Source organism: Pipistrellus hanaki (genome assembly GCF_964339955.1).
Source record: "Pipistrellus hanaki genome assembly, chromosome: 3".
Lineage (NCBI taxonomy): Eukaryota > Metazoa > Chordata > Mammalia > Chiroptera > Vespertilionidae > Pipistrellus > Pipistrellus hanaki.
In genome coordinates this window covers 23,449,219-23,469,385 of record NC_140505.1, presented here as the reverse complement: position 1 = coordinate 23,469,385, position 20,167 = coordinate 23,449,219, and the positions used below count along the sequence as shown (strand labels likewise).

The 20,167-nt window shown below is 41.5% G+C and overlaps 2 protein-coding genes across 10 annotated transcripts in view; one reads left to right on the top strand and one right to left on the bottom strand.

Moving 5' to 3' along the window:
• Window positions 1-6,454: 6,454 nt before the first annotated feature.
• On the bottom strand, window positions 6,455-19,063 carry SMIM19 (small integral membrane protein 19). Of its 2 annotated transcripts, none has more exons than XM_084876509.1 (4): window positions 18,931-19,063; window positions 12,432-12,569; window positions 10,045-10,169; window positions 6,455-6,916 (listed from the first exon to the last, which is right to left on the bottom strand). In XM_084876509.1, the coding sequence occupies exons 2-4, from the start codon at window positions 12,563-12,565 to the stop codon at window positions 6,852-6,854; spliced, it is 324 nt and encodes a 107-aa protein (XP_084732635.1). In that variant the 5' UTR covers window positions 12,566-12,569; window positions 18,931-19,063; the 3' UTR covers window positions 6,455-6,851. The 2 variants fall into 2 exon arrangements, with proteins under 2 accessions (XP_084732635.1, XP_084732636.1); XM_084876510.1 differs by lacking the exon at window positions 18,931-19,063 and adding an exon at window positions 18,450-18,587.
• The window catches only part of SLC20A2 (solute carrier family 20 member 2), a 94,689-nt gene continuing 93,141 nt past the window's right edge, over window positions 18,620-20,167 (top strand). The window contains exon 1 of one of the 8 annotated variants that reach the window (XM_084876497.1): window positions 18,620-18,755. The gene's annotated coding sequence lies outside the window, so the exon portion shown is untranslated. Of the gene's footprint in view, window positions 18,760-18,960; window positions 19,201-20,167 lie in introns of those variants that run through there. The other 7 variants (XM_084876498.1, XM_084876505.1, XM_084876495.1 and 4 more) reach the window with 7 other exon arrangements.

The following is a 20,167-nucleotide window of genomic DNA, read 5'->3' as shown; positions in this document are numbered from 1 at the left end:
CAGCTCTCTGACATTTCCCCAAGGGGTCCTGGATTGCGAGAGGGTGCAGGCCAGGCTGAGGGACTCCATCGGTGCACGAGATGGGCCAGACATATTCTGGAGCCCTCCCTGTATGTGTGTGTGTGTGTGTGTGTGTGTGTGTGTGTGTGTATTAGCGACCTGGTGTATGAATTCGTGCATGGGTGGGGTCCGGTCAGTCTGGCGGGGCAGAGGGGGTGGGGGCCTGGGTGGTTGGCCAGCCTGCCTGCTGGTTGAACTCCTGGTCAAGGGGACAATTTGCACATTAGCCTTTTATTATATAGGATATACACTGAGTGGCCATATTATTGTGTGTTCAGACATCATAATAATCTGGCCACTCAGTGTATATACTTTTAATATGTCACCCTCAATACACTCCTCCCAAGTGTTAATTTAACAAATGAGGACGCCAAAGATAAATTTGCTCAAGGGACAGAGCTGGAATTGAAATCAAGTTGATTTGCCTAACACCCCTTTCCATTATATCCTGCTATGATAATTCTAAGTGGTTCTTATTTGTTCATTAAAACAGGTTTGCCATACTTCATGCAAGTTACTGTATGTTATCAGAAGTAAGAAACTTCATATTTTTAAAAATATACAAATGTTTCACTCCCAAGAATAGCCTTTTTTCTTGATTCATCTTAGTAATACTTCTCTTGATTTTAGCATAAATTAGATAGACTGGCTCAAAGAGAGTATACAACAATGGCAGCTCTATGGAATACGTATTCTATCAGGCACCAGGTTAAGCAGTTAATGTGGTGAGTTTCATTTAACCCTGAAAATAGTTCTTTAAGGTGGGAGTTACTATCTCCACTTTTCAGAAGAGGGCACAAAGCCTGCTGGTAAGAAAAGGAGCTGGAATGTAAGCAGATCTCTCTCTGGCCACAGCCCACGCTGCTAGCTCCGCGCCCCCTCCTCCCCTCCAGTACAGGCCCTCGGAACACACGTACTCACTTCCCATTCACTGACCACTGATGGCCTCTGAACTGCAGGATCCTTTTTCTTTTTTCTTTTTTTTAAACTTGTATATTCTTGAGTCACTGAACTGAAATTGTGGCAAAAAGAGGAAATAGAAGAAGGGAATGTACACACCCCAAGACCTGTATGTGCTCCTAAGGCTAAGTCTCTGGGCTTTCTTTCCCTGATTTGTAATATGTCAGGATACGTGTTTTGGAGGAAACACTAGATTTCATCCAATCGTCAATAGAAAGCCCTGGTAGCTGTAGTTTCTGTAACTTACAAAATGGATGCACAGGAGGAGAGGGACTGAAACCTTCATGTCATGCTTATTAATTACTGTGGGTATTTAAAAAAAAAACAAAAAACATCGCAGAGTATTATGGCAGAATGGTGATGAAAAAATAGCATTTTCTCTATCAACTGATTTTAAATTTAGATTACTCGGCAATCTGTAAATCTATCACTATAAAAGGTCTTGTCTTCTTCATTTTCAAAGTCATAACTTAAATGACAACCAAATATGTTAAGTGGCTTTTGTGAACGCGCTACGGTCTTTGCATGCCCAGACTTGCCTGGTACAAAGTGTACAAACCAAACAAACATGTGCTTTATAAATTGTGGGTAATCAAATGAATACAAAAGGAACAAAAAGAATCCTCAAAATATCGTAAGGAAAACTTACTTGCTGCCATTTGCTTGACTTCTATCTCAAAAGGACTTGAATAAGGCATGCTATGTTATTTCCCAGCAATAATGTCGACATTATTCTCTACTGGAAACAATGCTTGAACCTCCTAACCACTCTGTGTGTGAGAATCATAGAGAAATATAATGGAAAGGATCTCAAGAGAGAATGTAATTCTGGTTTTCAATATTGAGCCTCTCCCCTAATTTCTCTGTGCCCATATTTCCATCTGAAAAATGGAGATAGTACCGGGAAGGTTTTTTAAATGTAGCTGAAGTGAGTGATAATTATGTGTAGGTGACTTAATTTGTGTACTTTTTAAGTTCTCATTAGCTGGCTGCTTTTCCTGGGACTGCAGAGAAAGTTAAAGAATACATATTCTAGCCAAAACCGGTTTGGCTCAGTAGATAGAGCGTCGGCCTGCGGACTCAAGGGGCCCAGCTTCGATTCTAGTCAAGGGCATGTACATTGGTTGCGGGCACATCCCCAGTGGGGGGTGTGCAGGAGGCAGCTGATCAATGTTTCTCTCTCATCGATGTTTCTAGCTTTCTATCTTTTTCCCTTCCTCTCTGTAAAAAAAATCAATAAAATATATTAAAAGAAATACATATTCTAATGGCCTGGAGGGATTAGGGACTCCATTTATGTCTGGCTTTTCTCTTTAGAACTCTTAAAAACATAAATTGGTTACACAGTGAAAGAATATTAACCACCACCACCAACCACCAAGGGTCTTGCCATTGCCTTCCAGGGTGCTCAGGTGGTTTATTATTTAGAATCTGACCACTCCTGGGGTAAAGGCAGTCTTATTCCTATTTAACAGACTTAACAAATTGAGGCCTAGTAAGATTAATGATAAGCTCAAATTCAAACAGATACATCACAAATCAAAACAGTCTGGAACTTAGGTTTCAAATTCTGTGTTCTATCAACTAAATTGTTACCTCAAATTTTTTTTTTTTTAAATATATTTTATTGATTTTTGTACATAGTGGAAGGGAGAGAGATAGAGAGTTCGAAACATCAATGAGAGAGAGTCATTGATCAGCTGCCTCTTGCACACCCCCTACTGGGGATATGCCCGCAACCAAGGTACATGTCCTTGACCGGAATCGAACGCGGGGCCCTTTAGTCCCCAAGCCGACGCTCTATCCATTGAGCCAAACTGGTCCCGGCTTGTTACCTCGAATTTTATTTGAACTTCTTAGGAGAAAGGTGAACTATATCCTTTTGGTTGGCCAACAATGACAAGTAGAAGATTATTTGATCATGGAATGACTTCCCTCCATTCAGAATTGTTTAAACTAAATTGAAAAAGTTTCAGTCAAAACTGTCAGCTAGCAGAACAATTCAGTCAAAACTGTCAGCTAGCAGAACAATTTAAGTGTCTGCATTTGTCGTATATTGGTTAATACCTTCAGTTCAAATTTCTCCACAGCTTTAATTAAGGACTAGCATTTCTAAAAATGTTATAATCCTTTTGAAGCATACTAGATTTGCCAGTTTTTTTGTTTGTTTGTTTGTTTGTTTTTGTTTTTTTATAAACAAAGAAAGGGTATATTTTACAAGTATTAAGTTAGCATACGTAGGAATTATTATAAATTCTATTTCACCATAGCAATGGGCCAGAAGCCATTAAGTAAGGCACCCACGAAGTAGCCAAAAGTATCCAGCACCGAAAGTAAATTAGACTGCAATTAAACAAGCAAATGTTGAGTAATTAAGTTTCCAAACACCTGTATTCATTAATAAATTGTAGATAAGTGAACATCTGTCCTTGGACTGGGTTTCTGAAACTCAACCTCCACTTCTCTTCAGAAAACATCACAGGTCTTGAAGATGAAAAGAGAAAGCGAACTCTGATGAGCAAAGTCTTAAGGAAGAAAAGGAGCAACTCCTTTCCCAAAATGATTTGCTGGTAAAAGCCTCCACAGCCCCCTAAGGGTGCATATATATAGTTTGTCTGCAATTAGCCAGGCCAGCATCCCCTCTCATGTTCTGGACAGTTGACATATTTCCCCAGTCTAAGTTGGTTTCCAATCAACATTTTATTGATTGACTAGAGGCCCGATGTACATAATTCGTGCACTGGGGGGAGGGGGGGGGGTTGTCCCTCAGCCCAGCCAGCATTCTCTCCAATGTGGGATCCCTCAGGAAATGTCTGACTACTATATCCCTCAGGCACAAAACCGCAGTCCGATGTCCCCAAGGGCTCCTGGATTGTGAAAGGGTACAAGTGAGGCTGAGGGACCCCACCGGTGCATGAATCCATGCACCAGGCCTGCAGTTGTTAAATAAAATCCCTGGGATGGAGCTGCTCTTTTAAGAATCTCTGGAACCAGTAAACAAGAAAAACTAAGTAAGTGAACACAACACAGCGCTCTTTCAGTATCAAATTTTGGGCTCCATTACGATAAATGGACTGGGACAATAAGTGGCCTCTCCTTTGACTTATCCCAACTGCCTACTTAGGATATGGAATGTTACTAATATTCATATATAGCTTTAGTTTTTTACTCTAAGAAAGGGTGGAAAATACATCAGCATAGAATCCAACGCTAAATGCCACTTTTATTGTAGGTGAGAAGTCAATGATAGTAGAGAGATGACCTGCTGCTGAAAGTCCACATATGTGTTACAGGCATACTACTGGACTACGGAGAGTTTACCACATGAGGTCTCAGCTTAGTTCCTCATCCTTACTTTTAAATCTTCATTTAAGACCTGTCTTGCCTGTACAGACTTATAGGAGACTGCCGAGGGTCAGAAGGTAGGTGGGAAACTTGTCTTGCTTATAGTTTTATGCAAGTTTGGCTCTGGCTTTATTGGGTAGGTAAGTGGAAAACAGGTTAAGAATAAGATCCAGTCACTATTCTCACTATTTTGCATAGATGGTAAAGGTATGGGAATAAGTAACTATATTTCCTTTTAGTTTTCCTGCACCTGTTTCTATTCTAATTATTAAAATCTAAGTCTATAGATGACACATGACTAGCACACAGTTATGTATTTCACACCTATTTGTTGAATGAATTACTTCATTCCATACACTTTTGTCCTTTTCCTCCGATGTATTTGTTACTATCTGAAATTATTTTTATTACCACCATTTTGTTATTTCTACTCAATATTAAAGATATTTCTGACATTACACCAATTTTACCATAAACTCCGCATTTCATCCTCTGACGAATCACATCAATAACTCCACCTGAAGCAGTGTGAGGTTAAGAGCAACATCTGTGTCCCTGAGTGCAGCTGGCTGGCATCAGCTTAAACAACTATTTAACGTGCTCAAGCTGTGCACCGAGAGAGGCTGACCGGTGCTTACTGCTCAGTATCTTCTGCATTTAAAAAGAAGAAACGAAAGGAGGACACAAATGTTATTTACCAGCTTATTAGTCATCCCTCTTTTCTTCCAAAGAAAATAGCTCCACTGAATCTGTGGTGGATTGGGGGCAGGAGCAGGACAATCACCTGGAGTCGCTTTGAAGTGTGGCTGCAGGCTCCCGCCCTCCCCAGCTCAGCTGTGGAAGCAGAGAGGAAACTTCAAAGGCAGACTTACTGCTGTTCCTGCCAGTGGGGGTGAGTGATTCCCATGTTAGCTTTAGAGAAAAAAATCAGGAATTCATCCGCTCTTGCTTGCCAGGGTTTGATGCTCACCGAATGGTCTATCAGTGTTTAGTTAGGACTATATCTAGTGGACACAGATAAAACACAATCACGATCTCATTGTGATTTACATTTATTTACATACACTATACAAATCATCTGAGATGGCCAGGTTTGCGATTGGTCCAGATTGTGTCACACCTCAAGGACAGCAAGTACACTGTTCCTGCTCGGTTTCATTCTCTGCTGATGGAAATACACGGTGACTCCGTGAGGAAACCAGAGTTAGGGAAGGCCGTCTCCTTGCCACTCTGCTACCCACAGCCTGTAATTACAACTGTTTAATTGTACACGGTTGTAGTTATACATGGTTTTTCATCCTTTGTATAGGAGTGCATTCACTCACTGTGAGTTAAGGAAGAATTGCTCTATTTGGTCAACAATTTACCTCAGACAGTATATACATTTTTGAATGATGTAATTTAAAAAGAAAATGCAATTTCCCTGATTTATTTGGTCTAAACCCTTTCCTTTAAAATTTATATTCTTTTACTTTACAACTAGAAAGGGAAAAGAAAATAAAGCTGACATATTAACCTTAACTCCTAGAATTAAGAATATTTTGGCTCACAAAACTAATTCTTGGCCAGTTACCTGGACAGTTAAACTTCCCTGCCACTACCTTGAATCAGCTTTTACTTAACTATGACAAAGGAGGTAAAAACACTTCAATGTACAGTAGAAAATGGCACAAGATAGGAGTCTTCAGGGAAGCTTATTATGCTAAGAAAGTATAAGAAACCAGACAGTTGCGTTAAACATCGGTAGTCATACGATGAAAAGCAAGTTGCTAACATCAGTTATAGAAGTGCCCATTTATTTGGCAACATGGCCCCAGTATGGTCGAAAGAAGACTCTTGTGGTGGAAATGAAACTCTGGGATTAAAGAAAAAAGCAAATGAACTCCTAAGAACACATGAGGGAAAAATTCCACAAGGCTTCCAGAGCAGATGGGTGGGTATGCTTCATGATATAGAAAGACAGTCCACTATGCAAGTTCTGAAGAAGCAAGTAGTAATTCAATTAAAGAGTAGTAACCGACACCAATGAGAACACAAATCAGTCAGTTATCCATGTTACATTTATCACAGAACACAATCTGAGAGGAAATTATACCAGGACTGGATTTCCATGTTTTATTTTGCAAACATTTCAGCTCCAAGTGGCATAAGTTTCATAGTCTCGCTTCCAAAGACGGGTTTTCACTCCTGATTGCATCGTGAAGAAATCAAAGGTGTTCACAAAGTAAAATCACCACCTCTGGTTACAGTCTTTCTTCCCGTTTTCAGGTCTTCTGAGCCATTTTTTATTTGTGTAACAAACGACTCAGAGATGCAATTTAAAAAAAGTAAAAGAAAATATACCAAAAATGTTGGATAAAGGTCACAAGGAAAATTATCTTATGGAGACAGAAGACTTTTTAAAGATGCTGTTCATGACTTGGTGGAATTAGGAGCTTGCTACAATACTGTTTAGCAATTATTTATGCTGTTCATTTTCTGAGATTTCATTCCAGTGAGAGCTGCACACTGTCAGCTTGGTTTTGTGGTTGTTGAAGGTCATACTTCCTTGCTATTAAAAAAACAAACAAAACAAAAACAGAACAAGAAAAAAGATATAAACTTAATAAAATAGCAAAATAATTACTAGTTAATATCATTAAATGGCAAGTCATGAATCTCAGTAAAGAATTAGCTTAGAATTAAGCTTTTTTCTGTTGGAGGAAATTTTTATTATACTTTATGATCCTCTAATATCTCAACATTGCTGATATCCATTTTATGAGTTATTGTCATTACTATTATTTGTATATCAGGATTATTCAGAGCTTTAAAATATTGGGTAAATATTAATTAAGCTGTTAAATTAATATTCTGCAATTTACTTTTTTCTTGCACCTTATTTCCACTTTAAGATAAATTAAGAATAATGCTTTTGTCCACATAATAAGGAATTTAACTATATTTTAACTAGTAAACCTAAGAGATGTATTATTGAACTTTGTGATTACTATAAACTTGATGGGGAAAAAAGCAATTCTGTATTCTCTTTGTACTTCTGAGAAATGTTTATTTGAAGAATGGTCTTGTCTGGGCTGGGAGAAGAGATGGAAAATTGAGGGACATTTATAAAACCGTCAACAATAAAATAAAATAAAATAAAATAAAATAAAATAAAATAAAATAAAATAAAAAATAAAATAAAATAAATAAAATAAAATAAATAAAATAAAATAAAATAAATAAAATAAAATAAAATAAATGGCCCCAAGTTAAAACTAGAGAAAGTACAGGGTTAAAATCTTTAGGAATGTCATTGACTATTTAGCTTTAAAACTTTCAGTCTCTTCATTGTTTCTTAGCCAAGAAAGAGATACTTCTTGTTTACAGTACTCGGGGGTAAATTCAGATTTTTGTGGCCTAAAGCTTATACAACTTTGGGAGTCCTTTTTAAGAAAAAGAATTTTGTTTGCTATTTCCTCTTGAACCGCCAGACTTTGTTAGGGCTAGATATGTCACAAACACTAAGAATGCTCCAATGATCAGGGGTTCACTAAACGTGCAGATCCACACACACACACACACACACACACACACACACTCATTGTTTATAGAATAATGGCTTCCAAAATTGTCTACATCCTATTCCTGCCAATCTGTGAATATGTTACCTTACAGGGCAAAGGGGACTTTGAAGATATGATTAAGGTAAGGTAAGAGAGGGGGAGATTACTCTGGATCACCTGGTCCCACCTAATCACATGGACCCTTAAAATTGGAGAACCGTTCCTGGCTGAGTTCGGACAGAGGGGAAGATATAACAGAAGAATGAGGAGATCTATGCAATGCTGCTGGCTCAGAAAGAAAACAGCATTTCTGCTGGAGCTCACACCTAGATTTTTATTCCAGCCAGATTGTTGTAGGATTTTTAACCTATAAAAACGTAAGACATTGCATTTGTGTTGTTTTAAGCCACAAAATTTGTGACAATTTTTAAAAATAGCAATAGAAAACTGATACGCCTTACAAAGACAGGAATTCTGATCTTATTTTATGCTGTTTCCATCAAAGAAGAAAAAAAGCCTGTACAGTGGGTTTATAATTGTGCCTGTTAAACTACTGAATATAGTACTGGTAGGAGGTAACTTCTGTTTTGACTAGGCATCAATGAAAACTTAATTCTTCCCTTATAATTTTCCTTACAAAGCTTCTGACGTTATACTTAAAAAAAAAAAAAAAAGGGGTTAATTTTTTTGAAGGATTTTTTTCTGTTGTGATAAAATATACATAAAATTTGCCATTTTAGTCAGTTTTAAGTGTCTTCCTTTTAAAGGCTGAATTACACTGTACCGTACTGGTATTTAAGTACCATTGTTTGTGTATCCATTCATCCATCAAGGACACTTGGATTGCTCCCACCTTCTGGCTATCGGGAATAAAGCTGCTATGTTAGTTTTACTGCTTAGCTTGAGCTGGTACAGAAAACAATGCAAAAGGAACAAAAGAAAAAAAACAGTGAAAGTGTATTTCTCTTAGCTGATCAGTCCTGTAGCTGCCTTCCAGTTGCTTTCCCCAAAGGAAGCGCTGTTACCAGTTCTTAGGACAAAATTTATGCTAAAGAATTTTTTATAAGTCTTAACTGTGTAAAATATATATGTATGAATATATTTTTTCTACTTTTCATCTAAAATTTCACTCTTTGGTTTTTCTATGCGTGCACACACACACACACACACACTTACACACACACTTACATTTTTACACAGATATGTTTCTTTTTAAAAATATCCAGTCTTTTTTCTTCAAATCCCACACTCTCCCCTTCAAGGTAATAATGTTAATAATCTGATGTGTATCTCTTCAAACCTTTCTCTATGCTTGCATAATTACATAGAACATTTATATTATATGTAGATAATATAAGGTACGTTGTGGTCATTAGACTTTAAGAGTGGCATCGTATAATATACTATTATATTTTGCTTTTCTCAGCTTTATGATAAACCACAGAAATAACACCCTTATTCTTTTAAATGGTGGCATACATGGTTGTGGCCTACGATTCATTCTAACTCCGTACATTTAAACCTTGTTTCTTCCCCACCACCTATACAGTCACCGTGTTCAGTGCTATGGAACATGTTGATATTGAGATATGACCCCTGACCTTGCACGTTAATATCACATGCCATATTCCTGGAAGCCATTCCTCTTCTGCTTTGGCTTGCAGTAGTTTACTTATAATAGAAGAGACTGACCGCAAACTCCATAAATAAAACTTCCAAACCCAGCTAAAAGTAGCTCCAACTCAACTCTCCCTTAGATCCCCTCAAATGCTCCTGGCCACAGAGAGGGGGGTACAAAGGAGGGCAAATTAGAACAGGAACAGATAGCAATCTTACCTGGCTATTAAAATAGCTAATTTTTTATTTTTATTTTTTTTGCAAAATTGACAAAAGAACAACCCCATATATTTATTCTTAGGGTTCTTCTCAGTCTTGGAAGGGCCCATACAAGCACAGGGTCCTGAAGCATTAATGTCATGCAGACCTCCTTTGCTGACACTGTGATGAGCTTCTGAAAAGGGCACGTGGTTCTCATTATCAACTATTTCTGACAACCTTTTACTAACTGCGTTCAATTCCAAAAATTCTACTTTAAACGTGCTTCTGCATATACTAAAGCACAGAATATACTTACAAATGGAATACATTTCCAGTTGCTGTCTTAAACGAATTTTGCTCATCGTGTCATAAAAGTTGGGTTCTGACAAAGTTCCTGCTGTAGGTGGCACACTGAATATCCTCATAATTTTCCTCTTATTCCTAAAACACAAAACCAGTGCAGAAGAGAGATTTGTATTAATTCCTATAGGACTATAATATTCCCAGGATCGTTGTAATCGGAAACTACATTTAAGGACTTAAATGGCAAGGAATTCATCTTTTATTTTGTCTCTGTGGATGCTTCTTTGACTCAAGTACTCTTTCTTTCACAAAAAAGTACGAAGTTGTATGCCCTGGCTTCTGTGGCTCAGTTGCTTGAGCGCCACTCCATGCACCGAAAGGTTGCCAATTTGATTCCCAGTCAGGGCACATGGCCCAGGTTCCATCCCCAGTTGGGAGGCAGCCAATTGATGTTTCTCTCTCTCTCTCTCCCTCTCCCTTTTTCTAAAAATCAATAAAAACATAATTTTTAAAAAGTATGAAGTGGTATATGTATAGCCACAGGGATATACAAAAGAAAAGGAAGTAGCTGAACACATCCACTTAATTCCACAGCGATGTGCCTCTATTGTGCTTTCACTCCCTACCCTTCCAAAAGCCAAATACTGTATGGAAAAATGCATAAACAAGAAAATATCTGATCCCCCCCTTCCCTCTCCTGTCCTCCAAATAAAGCTAACTTTCTGGGTTTGAAAATAAACAAAATGTAAGCAGACCTTAACTCTGGAAAATAACAAATAAGCATATTTCTCATATACAATAGCACGACTTCAGTGGAGCTTCTGTATGGCCATCTCTTTAGAACTGGTAACAGTGCCCCTGCTTTTAAAACTGTGGGGTGTGCCGAAACCGGTTTGGCTCAGTGGTAGAGCGTCGGTCTTCGGACTGAAAGGTCCCAGGTTCAATTCCGATCAAGGGCATGTACATTGGTTGCGGGCACATCCCCGGTAGGGGGTGTGCAGGAGGTAGCTGGTCAATGTTTCTCTCTCATCGACGTTTCTGGCTCTCTATCTCTCTCCCTTCCTCTCTGTAAAAAATCAATAAAATATATTTAAAAAACAAACAAACAAACAAACAAATAAAGCAAAACAAAAAGCTGTGGGGTGGGAGGAAGCTGTGGCTATTTATAGTGGAACACTGTTTCTTGCAAGTGGGCCAGTTCTGATATGTAGAGCCTTCCCTAACCCATCTCCCCCAGTCTGGACAGCCAATGGGTTAGCTGCTTCAAGGGTCAGGCAGCCAGGAAGGATGAGCCTGTGTGTCTGAGAGCAAATACAGGCTTTGAACTACTCCCGGGTCAAACATCTATAATTTCTGGATTACTAATTATTTTGAGCTATCTATTGTCTTTTTGACTTTGGCAGAGGATACCAAAGCATGTGCCTGTAAGCAGAAGCAAGTCAGTCCAACTAATAGTGCTTTTCCTTTCCAAAGCCGCTTCCTGCCCCCGCCGCCCCCAAAAGGGAAAGGAGCCAGAGAGAGTAAGAGAGAACAGTTAACATTATGCTACGGAATCTAGAATTAAAGTAGGAAATATTTATTTACACTATGTGACACACCAGGCCTTGTTCTCAAGGGACTGAAATTTTTCTGGAATAGACAAGTAATCAGATAATACTATATTGTTCAACTAGAGGCCCAGTGCACAAAATTTGTGCACTTGGGGGGTGAGGGGGTGTCCCTCTTGTGGGGAGCGGGCCTACACTGGCAGTCGGACATCCTTAGGAAAGGCTCCCGCCACTGCTGCTGCACTTGCCAGCAGTGAGCCCAGCTTCTGGCTGAGCAGTACTCCCCCTGTGGGAGCACCCTGCCAACTAGGGGGCAGCTCCTGCATTGAGCGTCTGCACCCTGGTGGCCAGTGTGCGTCACAGCAGCTGGTCGTCCCGCCATGTGGTCGATGTGCACATTACCCTTTTATTATATAGGATAAGTGCTATAAGATAGTCTTGCACAGGAAACAGAAGGGAACACTTCAAATGTGCAAAGAGAGAATTGCTAAACACACAGGAGTCAGTGTCTCTGCATTTTAGGGACACGGCCAACATGTGTGCTCATCCAAAGGTGCCCGTGAGCACAGGCTGGGTGTAGATATGACAGAACGGGAGTACAGTGCAGCGGGGCTGGGTGCCAAGGGCTGCACTTCAATCTCCATCTCCTAAAGCAACAGGGTTTCCCAAGCCAAACCTCAGTGCCCAGTGCTCAAGGGCGTCAGTAGACAGAGCTTTCTGAGCAGGAACAAAAATGTGGATGACATTATTTTTTGTGCATTTAATTTAGATCAAACAAACAAACAAACAAACAAACCTGTAGAGCTTTTAAGTGCCCAGTTTCTGATCTCCCCGGAAGGACTAAAAAATTTACCTCTTGGCGTACACGAAGAGACCAAAGCTGACGAGGATCACTACCAAGTAGACGTTGGTGGCTTCGTTCCAGGCCTCGTGAACGCTGTAATCGATAGAGCTATCGTCACCCATCACTCCGTAATCCCCAGGCATGTGGCTGAGAGAGAGGAAAAGAGGACAGAGTTTCTGTTAGTGAGGGGTGGTATGACTGGAGAAGGGCTGGCCAGCATACGTACAGCCTGCTGGCCACCCCCAGCCCTGCCGCCTGTTTCTGTATGGCCCAGGAGCCAAGAATGGTTTTACATTTCTAAACGGATACATTTTAAGTGGTTGTAATAACCTACATAATGTCCTTGATTTTTTTTTTTTTTTGCCTCACAGCTCTCAAAGCCCAAAATATTTATAATCTGGTCCTTTAAGAAAAAGTACACATGACCTCACTCATTTATGGATAATAAAGAACATTATAGACTGATGAACCAAAAGATAGATATAGAGACAGTAAAGCAACAAGCAGACTGTCAAATTACAGTGGAGAGGGGAGGCAGATCTGGGGGAGATAATAGATCAACCGAAGGACTTGTATGATGCATATAAGTACAACCAATGGACACAAAACTCTGGGGAGGGAGGGCATGTCTGGGAGGGGGGACAATGGTAAGATATGTACACAGATAATAATTTAATTTAAAAAAATAATTAACTTACTCTTAAAAAAAAAGAAAAAGTTGGCCGACCCCTGGTCTAGATAACTAAGGCATGTAACACATTCCCCCTTATATTTTATTTTTAAATTTTATTGTTGAAAGTATCACATATGCCCCCCCACTTTTCCCCATTGACCCTCTCCAGCCTGTCCCCACCCTCTACCCCAGGCCTTCACTGCCCTATAGTCTGTGTCCATGGATTATGCACATATGCATACAAGTCCTTTGGTTGATCACCTTCTCTTATTTAAAAAAAAAATATTTTTATTGATTTCAGAGAGGAAGGAAGAGGGAGAGAAACATCAATGATGAGAGAGAATCATTACTTGGCTGCCTCCTGCACACCACAACCCAGGCCTGTGCCCAGACTATAATATTGGGTCGGCAACTAAGTAATTGCGGGTTTCACACACATGGCTTCAGTTGAATTTTTAGGTTTGCAGACGTAGTACAAATGTAAAACACATTTTGTTATTTGATAGTTGGCTATTCAGCTGTTAATCAGTAAAAAAAGTTTTTTGATCTGTTTTGTAGTTTTCGTTTGGCGTTCGTTAAAAAATGGAAAATCAAAAGGAACATTTTCGTCATATTTTGCTTTTTTATTTCCTCAAAGGGAAAAACGCATCGCAAGCTCATAAAAAGTTATGTGCTGTTTATGGTGACGAAGCCTTAAAAGAACGGCAGTGTCAAAATTGGTTTGCCAAATTTCGTTCTGGTGATTTTTCACTCAAAGATGAAAAACGCTCTAGTCGTCCAGTTGAAGTTGATGACGCCCTAATCAAAGCAATAATCAATTCGGACTGTCACAGTACAACACGTGAGATTGCAGAGAAGCTTCATGTATCACATACATGCATTGAAAATCGCTTAAAACAACTTGGCTATGTTTTAAAACTCGATACATGGGTTCCTCACGAAATTAAAGAATCACAGTTAACGCAACGCATTAACAGCTGCGATTTGCTAAAGAAACGTAATGAAAATGATCCATTTTTAAAACGACTGATAACTGGCGATGAAAAATGGGTTGTTTACAACAATATCAAGCGGAAAAGATCGTGGAGCAGGCCAGGTGAACCAACTCAAACAACATCAAAAGCTGATATTCATCAAAAGAAGGTTTTGTTATCAGTTTGGTGGGATTACAAAGGAATTGTCTACTTTGAACTCTTACCACCCAACCGAACAATCAATTCTGATGTCTACATTGAACAACTAACGAAATTAAACAATGCAGTTGAAGAAAAGCGGCCCGAATTGACAAATCGAAAAGGTGTTGTATTCCATCATGACAATGCAAGGCCACACACATCTTTGGTCACTCGGCAAAAATTAATGGAGCTTGGTTGGGATGTTTTGCCACATCCACCATATAGTCCTGACCTTGCACCATCTGATTACTTTTTGTTTCGATCTTTACAAAACTCCTTGAATGGTAAAAATTTCAATAATGATGATGATGCCAAATCGTACCTGATTCAGTTTTTTGCTAATAAAAACCAGAAGTTTTTTGAACGTGGGATTATGATGCTGCCTGAAAGATGGCAAAAGGTCATTGATCAAAATGGGCAATACATTACAGAATAAAGTTATTTAGTTCCATGAAAAAATTGTCTTTGATTTTCTTTAAAAAATCCGCAATTACTTAGCTGCCGACCCAATAGAAATCAAACCCAGGATCCCTTGGCCCATGAGACAACATCCGTTCCACTGAGCTACACCAGCCAGGTGTCCTCCCCTTATTTTTTTTGCTTTGAAACATTATAGCTTCTACATAAAGGTTAAAACTTGGGGTTAAAAAAATCATATTAGTAAAGAGATACAGACTAAAATATCACTGCAGTCTCCAAACAGTGACTATCACCCAGATCAAAGCAACTGAACACTTTGAAACACAGGCCCAAACTACTGGCTGTGATGCTCAGAAGAGTGTTGCACTCGTGACAGCAGCCGAGAAAAGATGTGACAGCCACGACAACGCTCTTCCACAAGCCTTCGATGCAACTGGAACACGTCTGGAGCTTTATCTAGTTTTGCTTTACTGGCCAAATGTGGTTGAAAGCAGCAATGGGATAAAAAGTTACTTTTTTCGCTATTTACACAGCTGTGACTTCTATTCAAGGAAATGCATTCTTTGAACATTCCCTCAGAAAACAAGGTAACAGCAACTGTATCAACTAGACAGTAAAAGAGCAATGGTTTCTTATTTGCGTTTGGGAAGGTAACTGAATTTCTCCTTTAATAGGGAGTTCCTCCTTTTGTGTTTGACATAAAAGGTAAGCCTAAGTGAAATGACCTAATATGTGAAAGAAATCCAGAAGTGTTATTTTAGACATTCTATAAAAAGGAAGCTGAACAAAATGATAGGTGATAACTGTTCTGTAGTTTTTAAGAATAAGACAGCCATTTTCTAATACCAAGAAAAAGAGTATCTGAAATGTCCAAGAAATTGTTTTGCAATTTCCCCATAGATATTCTATAACCATGAAGACATTGCAGAACTTCATCCACTAAAATATTTTTCAACCTGTAAGCCTCTAAAACAATCTCTAATGTAGATTCGGCTCAGTAAGTTGCTAAGTGTGTGTTAAGGGCAGAGTCTGTTTTCTTTCTTACAGTGGGCCTCTGCATAAAATTAATGAATTTCCTCAGAGGTCTGCTGCTAAGCCAGGTGGCATGTCTGCTCCTTGCTGACATCTGAAGTCTTCTGTCAGTCATTTGGGGACATAATGTACTCATTTATAATAAAGTGAGTATCATGAATGGCATTGAACTTAAACTGTTAACACTGACGGCAAGAATAATTTCTTTAAAACATCTATTGGTGTCTGATGAATATAAAGATGTCTTGTAAAAATTAGCCAGGGAATAATAAAACAGAACTTACTTTAAATTATAGTAATCTATAGATGCAAGATCCAAATATTAAACATCAGACCATATCCATATCCTATATATTAAAATCTGGCTGTGAATTTTCTTATAAGAGAGTAAGAGGCACAGGGGACAGGGGGATTTGGCACAGCTAAGAGTTTCAATTCTTGCTGGGACCGGTTTGGCTCAGTGGATAGAGCGTCGGCCTGCGGACTGAAAGGTCCAGGGTTCGATTCCGGGCAAGGGCATGTATTATACCTTGGTTGTGGGCACATCCCCAGTGGGGGGTGTGCAAGAGGCAGCTGATCGATGATTCTCTCTCATCGATGTTCCTAACTTTCTATCCCTCTCTCTTCATCTCTGTGAAAAATCAATAAAATATATTTTTTTAAAAAAAGTTTCAATTCTTATTTCTTAAAACTGAACTCCAGAGTTTCTCTGAATATAATAATTATGATCGATAGTAAGTAATTAATCTACTTTAGAAATGAAAAATTTTGGAAGACCAGAGATGAATAATTGCTTATGATTTATGATTTTGTTGGTTCCAAAATGTAAAATAACAATGACTGTGCTTGGCAAAAAGAGATGACTTTAAATGTCTGATTGAGATGCTGAAAAAGGCCTGGAACAATTATGCAGCAAGGGTGGTAGCTTTCAGGTTTGGGAGTTATTAACAAGTCAGGGAGGAAGCAGGAAACACATAGTAGTGGCCACTAGAACATTTGGCAAGTGCCATTTATCTGACAAATTATGAAAGTGTTTCCTACCTGTTTCCTAACACCTGAATGGATCTGAACCACGTTAATTTCTGGCTTCAATTTTTCACAAAATTCTGTTTATGTACCACCCAATAAATAGTGTAGTCCTATAGTACTTATCTTTCTCCTACTAAAATATGCCAGTAATTATAGAGGATTTCAAGTTATTGCTGACCCAGACGGTAAAAATTTAACGTGAATTATATAACACTAGATGCACAAAATTCGTGTAAGAGTAGGCCTTCCTTTCCCAGCTGCAGGCACTGGCTTCCCTCCGGCTGCCGGCAGGGACCGGGGCAGCCCCGCTTCGTTCCTGGAGGACACCTGGTCTAATTAGCATATTATGCTTTTATTATTATAAATATATTAGACAACATCATTTGGTATGCAATGACACTACTGCTCCATAGTTCCAGGGAAATGCACTAAATCAGTGGTCCGCAAACTGCGGCTCTCAAACCACATGCAGCTCTTTGGCCACTTGCGTGTGGCTCTTCCACAAAATACCACAGCTTGGGGGAGTCTATTTTGAAATGGTTTAGAAGTTTAAAAAATGTGGCTCTCAAAAGAAATTTCAATCTTTGTACTGTTGATATTTGGCTCTGTTGACCAATGAGTTTGCAGACCACTGCACTAGAGGTATGTTTAGTAGTGTCGTCATGAAAGATCTGTAGTGAGGGCAGACCTTTCCTGTCCATTTCTCCATCATGACCAATGGCATGGCTTTGTAAGGCTGCCAGGAATAAAGACTGGTTTTGTCCAAAGTCACAGTACAGAGCGAGGCTCACATGTGGCCTGAGCTATGACTATCCCCTTCCAGCATGCCACAGTCGAACCAAGCGCACACACCTGAGCGGTTCCGCATACCACCACAGCCTCCCTCTCCAGTGTAAAGCAAAACGCCCAGGGGCATTGAAAGGTAACTAGCCACGTGCTTGGTTCATGATTCATGGGTTTCTCGCATTCATCATTTGAGAAATCTAAACCTTTCCCCTACGTTTTCCCTGTACAGTAATGCTTGAACGTTTTCAGTAAGGAGATGCTAGGGTGAGCTGACTTAAGTCCCAGGTAAATATTAGCATCCAGAGATAACATTGATAAAAATACGACAGCTATGGTTTGGTTTTAGTTTGACAGACTTTTACGTTGAGAACTACATGTTTTCTAGGGATTAGTGATTATATCACAAATTTTAAAATTAGCTTGCTGATACCCTGTCTAGGTGGTTCTGAAACAGATTATCACGTTGTCATCGTGTCTTGAGCGTTACCATTTTTGTCTCTCAAAGAGCGCTTTGTTGTTTTGATACAAATTCAGATTAGAATCACTTACATAGTTCCAAGAGTTCCTCATAACACAATTTGCATAACTGTGATGTTCTTTCTCAGTCCTCTGAAACACTGAAGGATTGGGTTCCCCAGTCAGAAGGGTACACAAGCTAACACAGGCCTTCAGGAGGAAGCCAAGGGGAGGTAGGCAAGTAACATTTGAGGGTTCACGTACTGGGCAGCCCGCATGTTCTTTCATCTTCACCACCACCTTGCGGGGAGGCACTAAAGTTCCCTTTTACAGCAGCACCTGGGATGGTGGTGGTGGTTACACAGTATAACCTGCCCAAATGTCACACAGTCTGGGGGAGGGGGGGGGCCTGTCACATGCATTTTACTCCCAAGCCTTAACTCTTCCGGCCCTGACCTCAATCTTGTGACACCTGCTCCTCCAGGAGGGATAATAAAAATCCAGTTGAGCGGGTCCAGAATCTAATCCTTGTCAGGAAGTGGCCGCGGGCAGAGGCCTCCAGAGCTGCCAGGTGGCCGCGTTTCCGCCGCTCACTGGCTGAGTATGATTCAAGCTTCGCTCACTCCCGCTAAACCCCCGGCGGGGCCGCGCGCCCGCCCTGTGAGCGCTGCAGAGCGGCTACTTGCACATCTCCGTCCGCGTTCCTGGAACTCGGGGACTCCCTATTTCCGGCGACCCCGAGGGGCTCCGAGCACGCGAGAGGCAGGTACTCGGGGCCTCATAGCATCCGGCGGAGGGGCGTGGGGCGGGCGCGACCTCCATCCGCCTCCCACCCGCCCTCCCCTGCGGGGCCGGGGCGGGGCGGCGCGCGGGCGGGGGGCGGGGTCGGGTGACGCGAGATCGGGCCCGGGCCGCGCAGGGACGCGGGTCCACTCACACTGCTCGCTCCGGTGGCGGCAGGCGGCCAGGCTGCTCGGCGCGGGGCCCCTTTCCCCCGGAGTCGGGGCCGGGCTCGCGGGAACCGGTTACCGCACGGACCTGGACGACCTGTGCTTCGTCATTTCCTGCCGGCCGGCCGGTCGGTTTCCGGAAGCGACGAGGAACCAGGTCTTTTCCCTCCCCGCCTCCCTCCGCCCGCCCCACTCCGCCCCCACTAAGCGTGTGTGAACGGGAGCGACGCAGCGACGGCCCGGTGCCGCCCCCGCGCGTGAGTGGAGCCGCGCTCCCTTCCCCTCCCCTCCCCCGTGGCGCGTCACCGCCGGCCCCGCCCCCGGCCCCGACCCTCGGCCGCGCGCCGCTCTCGGCGGGTCCCCGGCCGCGCGCGCGCCGCCCACTGCGGTCCCCGCTGCCGCCGCCGCCGCGCGATCTCACCCCCGCGGGCGGGCCGGGGCGGCCGGGCTGCCAGTGGGCGTGGGTGTCGGCCCCCCGCCGGGCAGAGCACGTGGGCCTGGCGGCGGTGTGCCAGCCCCGGCGGGAAGGAGCGGTGCCAGGTCATCGCCCCGGAGTTCCCGGCCTCTCTCCGCCCCTCCGCGGCGCGCCCCGGGTGTGACTGTCGGCGTGGGAGGGGGAATGCGCTTTGTCCCACGGATCGAGATGAGGCTGGGAAACACAAGACTTTCCTTTTTCCTGATGAGGGCGTAGGATTACTTTTCATATTTACCTTCATATTTACTTTTAAGAAAGCATATGCTCTCCAAACTCTCTTATTTTCCCGACGGCAATAAAGGATGTGTGACCGAGACTCTTGGAAGTGCTATAAAAAAAAAACTGGATGCTGTAAGGGTGACACTGTAGATATATTTTTTTAAATTTTGTGTAGGGACTTGAAACATGCATTTTCTAGCCTGAGGCAGGTGATGGATTTCTGTAGGATTCCGGGGCTTGGAAGTGACCAGATTTCAGGGGTTGGTGCAGAAGCCTTGCGAATAGATGGTCCCTTGCCCACGTGCTGAGGTCTTAACTATTCGTATTGAGCTATAATAGTTCTCCAGGATCACCTAACGGCTCCTTAAAACTCATGCTAGACCCTCTAGGGCAGTATTTCCCAACCTTCTCTCATGATGAGAATCACCTGGTGGAGTTGTTAAAACACAGATTCCTGAATCCCAACTAAGAAGTGCTAAACTAGAATTTTGGGGAACATATAGGTAAAATTGCATACCTAACTTAGTGCT